Raw genomic sequence first — 9,775 nt, forward strand, 5'->3', positions numbered from 1 at the left:
GGTCCATCTTGGAGCCGGCTGGCATTGGCTCTATCAGACATAGGGGAAGCTTCTGGCAGCTTCTCACAGAAGCCACCCCTGCACCCCCCCACTACCAAAACCTTCCCATGCAAACCCAATATATGTGCCAAGATTGTCTCCTAGAAAGAAGCAAAGCAAAGCCACTTGTAGCCTGTAAGTATATACAGGTGATGAGAACTTCCTATTGCAGTTTGATACTTAGCTGTTCCTGGTCTTCTTCCTGGTTCGTCTGGCTGGATCCATATTACGTTCCTTATTTCATAATCACTTATTCCTCAGAATGGCTTGACAGGTTCTAGGAGATCAGTTGTTCTCTACTGTTAGCTTTTCTCCTGGTAAATTTGGCTGGTAGGTCTTAAGGTTTGTTTTCTTTGTCATCTCGTACAGACAAGTACTGTTTAAAGAGTTACTGTTTTAGTTTGGCACTACAGAAATTCTGAAAACTGTGATGATTTTTCTGGTTTCTGCTATCATTGACTTTCATATGTAGTAGAAACCCAGGACAAAGCAGGAAAATTTAAAGGGAGTATCAAGCCCTCATAAGGATTGAGAATTTTCAGATATATTCTTACATTTAACAACGTGTGGATTAGAGACTAGATATTCAGTTGAGCAGTCTTCTATTTTGAATGTGCTTATACTTGCAGCAGTAGCTATGTGGAAACCATACAGACCGAGAGTGGAGCTCATGAAGTTTCTGTGAATGATTCAAGAGTATGTAATGAAGAGGATGGGATTAATATAAGAAATAAAAAAATGAGCGTTTTATGAAACAGTGCAGTTAACTTCTGAGGGAAATATGGTATGTTTATCATATGTTCCATGGAGGAACATACATCATATGTTCCACTGACAAAGAGAGAAGATTAGTAGATTGGCATAGGTGAATCTAGAGCTTCTCTATGTCTTTTATATATTTTTATCTCTGTCATGTTTCCTAGTTGACACTTTAACTTCTACAACTACTGAGTGGAATAGTGTTACTTTTCTGCACCAAGCCTTTACTTTAAGGCAACTTCAAGCAATTAAGTGATTCTAATTGACTCTAGTGAGCTATGCAAAATAAAGAGCAGCAGCCAGCTTCTCTCACAGCAAAAAATAAGTTGACTCTTCTTAAAACAGCATAACTATGTGACTGAACTTCCTATTATGTGCACAGTGTGAAGATGTTCTCCATACTCATTTGGCTGCATAGCCACTGACAGAGATGCTGCTGCACATCTTTTTTGTACATTTGTCTTTTTGATGAACTTTTTACAAGTTACTCTTTTTCTCTTACTAAAAACAGAGGACTAGTGCGTATTCTTTAACTGCCACTAGATTTTAATTTGCCCTTTTCATTTGAAAATCTATAGATTTCATCTCTAGTGTTCAAAACTGAGGGTTTAGAATCTTATAAACTAAAATGTACAATTATTTTAGCCAAACAGATGGAGTTTGAGTCATTGGTATATAATACTGTTTATCAAAGCAGACCACAGCAACTAGTGAAAGTTTTAAGAAACATGCTAAATTGTGGTTTCAAAAAAGACAAGATTACATTCTGACAGAATTAAACCCTGTAATCTTACCAGTGAGCACAATATAGAGTCAGTATAACTTTGTTTATTTACATTTGTATTTGTGGTCTAAATTGGAGGCAATTAAACTAGACTTCTCAAAAGTTCTGGCAAGTAACACTGTAACAGAAAAAGATGATAGATATGACAAACAGATGTCTAGGCTGTGTGTATGCATGTGTGTTTAAGTAATACATGTTGAAGTTTCTACTGGAAGTGTTCAATATTCAGTTTGAATTTGAAAGAGAAGTACTATTTCAGATTAACAGCTTTGCCAGTTTCAGATATATAAAAAAAAACCAAAGTAAATTTCTAGAATTGTAACCCACGTCTTGCACAGACATCTCATGTTGTTCAGTGATGTCATGATATCAAGGTTCTTAAACGAAATAATGTGAAAAGTCTATTAAACAACTGTTGACTGTAAACAGCCAACAAAAGTAATTAAAAAAAATTATCTTGTTAAATTATCTGCACTGATGAAATAGCAAATACCAATTCACTGTAACGTGAGATTTTCCAGAGGCTGTCCTAGACACTCCAGTAATCTCTGAATGGGTTTAATTGCATTAAAATTATTTGCCCATAAGACATACTCTATATACACCCTATGTCAGCTGTTCTGTGTGGAAACCAGGAAGATGTTTTGCTCATATACCTTGCAGTTGCCTTTTTGTAGGAGTGATGTCAGCTGCATACCCCTTCATCTCTGCTCTAGTCATGTCGGGCCTGCATAGGAGCGCATGATAGGAGCGCCTCTTCACTCCAGCTATTTCTAACTGCCAATACAACTACTTTTGGTTATTTTGAGGAGCAGAATAATTTACACCTTGTTCTAATTTGTATCAGTGATCAAATAAGAAAAGTCTGCGACAAGCTTTGAATCAGAAGAGGTGGCTGCTGGCCATCTTGGTCCAGGTCTATTGTGAGATGCCTCTGCTATGTTAAGGTATAGAGCAACAATAGTTCAGAATCTGGGCTCTTGCTTCTGAACTCTGCATATTTATATATTGTTATATATATGTGAAGCACCAGATGGCAATTACCTATAATAAAGTTTACATGCCTACTTTGGGTGACTTTCATGCCTATTAAGATTTTTACTATTAATTACATACATGTAGTTCAGGTATTCTATAAAGTAGTTAAATATTTGAACTTTAAAATATTAAATACTAAGATTTTTTATATCAACTAAATATCATATTATTTCAGCTTTTATGAGATTCCCTTCAGCTTTCAAAGGAAATGTTCTGCATCTTTATTAAAAGAACTGTCCTTTAACAGTCCCATGAGTCGTTGTTTAATACAGGTTTAAGTGTTGTTTAATTTTATCTCATAATGTCAACAAATTATTATAAAATATATCGTTAAGTGACTGTAACCACAGAGTGGCTAATGTACTAGCTATGGATGAATACAGAATTGAATGTCAACCAAAGTATTGTGGTAAGTAGCTTTATTACAGCATCCTGCTAATAATGTTATAATAAATTTTGGGAAGAAAATTAGATACAAAAGCTATATACAAAAGCAAATCAGAATATCGTTTAGTGTAATGCCATCAGAGCTGAAATTTTCAAGATTACAGATCTATTTTCCTGTCTCTTTCTTTATTTGTAAAGAAACCTAAATGTGTATTTTTGTCCACTTTAAAAAGGAATTTTGACATAGAAAGGAAGCTGATGTCTAAGCACTTTTATAGAGGAAACATTTTTCAGGGCCATTTATTTTAGTGTTCCTTTGCTTTTATAGCAGATATGCTCGTTTAACACCCAGTTTCTTCATTTGCTATATTGTGCAGTGAAACCATGGAAAGATAAAAATTTGAACTAAGAAAGGATTAGTCACTTGTTTAGCAATGCTTTCTTTAATTGGCAAATATATGTTCTCAGCAAGATGAAAATAAAAGGGTTTGTGCTTGTATGGTGATTACACAATGATAATTCTTCCAGTATGAGAATTTAAGAGCATGTTCTTGTATGTAGAGTTCTTTTCATTTGAATTAATCTAGTGTAACTGAGAGAAAGCAGTAATCAGTGATGAACAATGCACTTCGGAGATTTGTTTGTTTTGTCCGTACTGTTTTTTTAGTTTGATTTTGTACACGTTGAATGGACGGAGGACTACACTTTCAGATATTCTGAGCTGTTCTGTTGGGTGTAAGACAACAGGTCTTTCTGGTCTTCAAGCAAAAGGCAAAACTCTTCTTTAGAAAATGAACCATAGAGTGAGGCTAGTTTACCTTGAAAAGCTGAAGAGAAGACAAGAAAACTGAAAAGAAAATGAAAGTAAACTTTAAATTGAAAAGGAAGCTTTCAAAAAAACAGAAAGGAAAGATAAATCAGCCTAGAGGTTGTTTTTTTAAGTGTGGTGGAAAAAGCTGAGCTCAGTGTTTGGCTTCTATCTCTTGATTTTTATATACTGGTTGGAGCTGGGTCATTTATATTTAGCCCCTCTTGGGAGGAAGTACCTCATGTTGGTAAATGGTCAGTACTCTGCTTGACTAGAAGAAAGATTCATGGGTTGTTTTTTAATTAATTCCAATATAGGAAAAAATTCCTTGTGCTTTCTGAAATGACAGGAAAGTAATGTTAAAATTGCTTAAAAGTGTTGGGAGTTTGGAGGGATTTAAAGGCTTGTTTTGAAGTTTTTACTTAAGTCATCCTTACTATGTTGAACATGTATATGTTATTATGTAGGTTGTGATCATGCTGTTTTATTTTGGTGTGTTAAGATTTCTGAATTTATCCTTTGAATGGTGATTTTCTTTCAATTGATTTCGAGCTGAGTGTGTAAAATAAGCTGTGTTAAAATTAACGGATCTTAAATAACTTAGAGTGTCTCAACCGTAGTTTTGTGCAAAAAAGTATTATTTTGAAAAACATTGTTTAACCAGTTTGCATAAAAGCGTTATGAATAAAATCCTTGGTTATTTTAGACAGAGTTCATGTCCTTAATTATTTTTTCTGCTTCAAATGACGGTAGGATTACATACAAAGCTGATTTTATAATTAGTTTAAAAATTTCCTGGCAAACCTATATATCGTGAACACAAATGAGAAGTTTTATGTGATGTTTTTAAGCACAATCTGTATTTAAATTTCTCTTGTATTTACAATTAAAGATGTAGACTAATTTTATACAATTGAATTTTTACTTTTGAGGTTAGAAAATGAAGGTATATTTACTTTTCTTTATCTTCAGCTCATCTGCTTTGGGTTTAACATATCTTTTTGAAAAAAGGCATGTTTGTAAAGGCTATTAAGTTTTGTTTGACCTTCCTTTCCGTTTAAGGTATTCACTGGACCCTAATGTGAAGTTACGATCGCCAAGCCTGATTGATATGTAAACATAACACAGATGGTGTAGAGATGATTCTGATGATAATTCATTTTTCAGCTAGTCACGAAGATACTTTGATTACAGTGTGTTTAAGTAATTATAATATAGTGTTCTGTGTTAGTCTTGTTGGTAAGGAACACATGGGAAACAAGTTACACGTTATTCGTGCTCAACAAAGGATGCACTGTGGTGTGACCATTTTAATTTCTAATGCTAGATTAGAAACATAGTATTTTAAAATATGTCATAGAGTAAGGTAAATACATTAAGCATAGACTGAATAAAAAGTTAAGTACATAGTTTTGGGCATAAATATTTGTTTTGGAAAGTATTTGTTACTATATGAAAGAAGCCAGTATGCTTGAATTCAGATTTCACTTTGCATGCAGATCATTAAAAAGTCACATGCTTGCTTTCACTTTTATATGAGCTCTGATTGTAATGTAGTTTACTTTATCTTCTATAAGCATTTCGAATGACAGTGCTGAGAAAAAAGTAAACAGCATTAATGAGATTTAGTTAGAAAACATATTCTGTCTTTACATTATTTGTTCACACCCATCTACTATAGTAAGCAATGTTTACTGACTATGTTGATGGCAATTAGCTGACAATAAAACACAAGCACTTACATAAAGCAAAACAGTATGTTAAAGAAAATCATACCAATATTTATTAAAGCAGTGTTCCAAACAAACTGATACAATTTAAAATTTAACATTGTCTACTCCAGAATTAATTATGTCTTTTTTTGGTCTGTTTCTGCAATAGGATAATTGACCGTCTAGATGGAGTTCGTTTGTTATGGTCATTGTTGAAAAATCCTAATCCAGATGTTCAAGCAAGTGCAGCTTGGGCTATTTGTCCTTGCATTGAAAATGCTAAGGTAAGAAAGTATTTAAGTAATAGTTTTGTTATATATATACTCATATAGTTTTTATATATGGATGATTTCCAGCAATGCTTTGCTGTTTGCTACTTTCACACTCTTTATTTCGTTCTGTTAACTGCTTAAAAACATTGATGTATTAGCTTTTCAAAAGTGAATAGTCCTCCATCTAGCACTCATTATAGTGTTCTGTTTTGCCTTTACAGTGCTTACTGTATTTGGAAAATAGATTTTAATAACTTATCAGGACCTAAACTCACTGCTCCCAAATAAAGCATGCTGAAAATCTGACAATGCTGAAAACAGAAAGCTTCTACTCACAGGCTACGAATAGCACAGGTAGTTGTAGTTGTTCTCCACTATGAGGTACTTCAGCTATGTTCTCAAGAGACGATCATTTGGTTTCAGAGCATATTTTAGACTTGATGCCAATGTAATCCTTAGATTTTCTGCTCAGACTGCCAACAAAAAGTGCCAGTTGTGAATAGTGGTTGTTGTGCAGGTCAGTTGTGCACAGAAGACTGAGCTATTCATTTATTTCATGTCAGTTTCCAAATAGAGATAAAATGGTGAGTATAAGCTGTAAGTCATCTTCAGTGAATTCTTACCACTGACCTGCAGTAAAATAAATGGGGAAGATTTTGTTTCCCATTAGAAGTTTTCTGGAATACTAAGTAGACTTTTGTCCTTAATCCTTGTACAGTAATATCTTCTGTTTCTAATTTACCTCCACATTTAATGCAGCTTTTGCATCTTCTCTCTACTGTACCACAAATACATATCCTTCTACATATCATTTGAGATCTTGACTATGTAAAGAATGGAAATTCCTTCAAAGTGCTAGATATCCATAGCATCCTTTGCAGGCCGTGTTTCCTGTTTGAAACTGAGCACTGTATGGTTGCTATTAATTTATATAGATGGATGGATGTAGATACAGATATATGGATGAAAGTATTGTGAGAACATTTGGTCTTGATTTTTATAACTTAAGCATTTTCTCTTCCTTCACAATGATTTCTACAGTGGCAGTTTGCTTGCTATTTTTCAAGCATGCTGTTATTCTGAATTATCTTTCCATCTTTTTTTTAAACATATACACTCTAATAAAGTTTTTTGTTACTTTATGGGTGTATACATGTCTCATCTGTCAAGATACGACTATACCTGCCTCTCTCTTGAACAATATTGCTATAACTGAATGTTAAAATATTACTTTATCTCAGAACTGAGGTAATACTTATTAAGTGTAAGACCCTGCAACCTGTAGTGCCAGAGTAGAACTCCACATTGCTAGAGCTTCCACTAAAAGCACTTTTTCAGAAACTAAAGGGATAGAGGACAGCTACTGAAATTATAGACTACATGGATTTTTTTCTTGTATTTTTCCCCTGGGTATTTGATGAGTGTAAGCTATGTACATCCTTAGTGTAGCCATCCTCCTTTCATCTCTCTTGGCTGCCTGCCCAAATGCTAATCTGTGACCCCACAAAGAGTTCTTTGTGTGAGACTGAGGCAGAGTGGCACACTGAAACAAACCTACCCATAATACCCTTTCCTCTGACACTGAATGGAAAGAAATATGTATAAAGCAGCGATTATAGCCACACTGTGGAAGTGCAGTAACTATTTCTATCTAAACAAATTTTTTATTTTTTTTTTCAGAGTTAATAATATTCAACAATTTACACGATCTTCCAAGAAGCACAGTCTCGTTTATGCAGTGCTTGATTCAAAAGCAGAAATAATTATATGACTTTAAAAGGATTATGTGCATTCTGGCTTTTCCAAGCCTGTACTTGGGATTGCAACCATGTTTCACATAGCTGTAAGCTTAGAATCTGGATTTGTTTTCTTTTTGTGTTCTTTTGTGGAAGCTGTAGTGGTTCTTTTCTGTAGTGCGGAGGTTCATAGATGAAATAGAACTTGTTAATAGTATCAGAAACAAATTTTTATAACAATGTGGTGCAGCATCCATTTTTCTGCACAGACATTTTCTGTAAATACAAGTTAAAGGTTATTTTATATGGTATTTATAAAATCTTAGAAGCTAATCTATCATACCGATAGGGCTGTTATTGTCATAGTATGTGAGTACATGATTATCTCTCATGCACTTACTCTCACCGTAATCTGTTTAAGATTGGGAAGTCTACCATTTCTGTTTTACCATTAGGGGGATAAGAGTCACAAAAGGCCAAGTCTTGAATTCTCAAGATGTTTAGATGCTAGCCAGTTTTGAGCTTTTGGGTCTAACCAGTTTGCCTGCTGTTAGAGAGGAAGTTAATTGCAAAGGGAGCAGAATCCAAATTCCCGTGACCCTAGATCGTATGTGTCGACAGTTACATTATGGTAGCTGGTTCAGAGTACTTCCCATAGAACATAATTGTATCAGTATGATATAGCTAAGTGATATTGCTTGTTGCAGCAGTATGATATAGGGCAGTGATATTTGGTCCATGACAGATCTAAGACTTTTTAAATAGAGGATATAAATTGTACATTGTAGTACATAAATTGTTACAGCTCTGACAGCCATAATACTGGTTTGGTATCAAGTCATCACTTCTGTATGCCAGCATTAGTTCTAAATATTTTTAGCCTTAAGAATTTCTTGTAGAGTGAAGATCCTATGGGTTGGCTGGCAGTGATATAATTTGGGTAGTAGAACTCTCCTGAGAAAATTTGCACAGCACCTGTGAGTGCTACTTGTGAGTCTTAGACAAATATCTCATGATTTTGGATAAATTAGTTCATACCTTTCTTTAAAATATAAGAGTTAAAGAGACAAGAATGTAATTTATTCAAAGGAATTATCTTAGAAGCACATTCTTATTAATAAGTAAGTTCCTTACTTCCAAAAGGAAAAGTTACTACTGCAGGCACATTGGTAATGACAAAGTGTAAGTGCACTGTCCAAGAAACACAAATGATTATGAAAAATGGCTAAGAAAAGTCTACTCAACTCTGTTGATGTTGGAACAGCAATATTTGGTTATGATGCTTCTTTGAAAAACAGTATTTATAGTGTTCTCCCAACGTACATCAGCCCAAACAGAAAAATTTAGAGAAACTCTACAAAGATGTTATTTGGGCTATTATAAAATTCATCCAAAGGCATTGTGCCAATAAGAGGAACACTGCCAGCTTGAGTTTGTATGAAAATACCTATTTCCTCACAGAGTAACCTTTAAATAGTAGGTCTTGAAATAAATAAAAAAAAAAAGTTGTAGAGGTTATTTTCCATCCTCATATTTAGTAGAGTTTTGGGTGCAAACATTAGAATAGGAATGGTAATGTCAGGCCTCATCCTTTCCTCTGACCTTTTCCTGTGCTTATGTATCAGCTTTCAACTTTCAATGTTTCAGTTTTAGCCTTTGTTATAGCTACAACTGTAAAGGCTTTCTTAAACATAACCCCCATTTTTAAAAAGGGAAAAAAGGAAGACCCGGGGAACTACAGGCCAGTCTCACCTCTGTGCCCGGGAAGATCATGGAACAGATCCTCCTGGAAGCTATGCTAAGACACATGGAGGACAGGGAGGTGATTTGAGACAGCCAGCATGGCTTCACCAAGGGCAAGTCCTGCCTGACCAACCTGGTGGCCTTCTGTGATGGAGTGACTACATCAGTGGACACGGGAAGGGCTACAGATGTGGTCTATCTGGACTTCTGTAAGGCCTTTGACACGGTCCCCCACAACATCCTTCTCTCTAAACTGGAGAGGTATGGATTTGATGGGTGGACTGTCCGGTGGGTGAGGAATTGGTTAGATGGTCTCATCCAGAGGGTAGTGGTCAATGGCTCAATGTCCAGAGGGAGGCTGGTGACAAGTGGCGTCCCGCAGGGGTCCGTATTGGGACTGGTACTGTTTAATATCTTCATCGGTGACATAGACAGTGGGATCGAGTGCACCCTCAGCAAGTTTGCAGATGACACCAAGCTGAGTGGTGCAGTTGACA

General features: G+C 35.2%; 1 protein-coding gene across 1 annotated transcript in view; it reads left to right on the plus strand.

The window, feature by feature from the left end:
• Positions 1-9,775, plus strand: part of LOC103921201 (armadillo repeat-containing protein 4-like) — a 91,797-nt gene that overhangs the window by 43,815 nt on the left and 38,207 nt on the right. Inside the window, exon 16 of the mRNA XM_009329127.1 lies at positions 5,697-5,811. Within this exon, the coding sequence (XP_009327402.1) occupies positions 5,697-5,811 (115 nt within the window). The remainder of the gene's footprint in view (positions 1-5,696; positions 5,812-9,775) is intronic.

This window comes from Pygoscelis adeliae, unplaced genomic scaffold (genome assembly GCF_000699105.1).
Source record: "Pygoscelis adeliae isolate BGI_AS28 unplaced genomic scaffold, ASM69910v1 Scaffold427, whole genome shotgun sequence".
NCBI classification, from domain to species: domain Eukaryota; kingdom Metazoa; phylum Chordata; class Aves; order Sphenisciformes; family Spheniscidae; genus Pygoscelis; species Pygoscelis adeliae.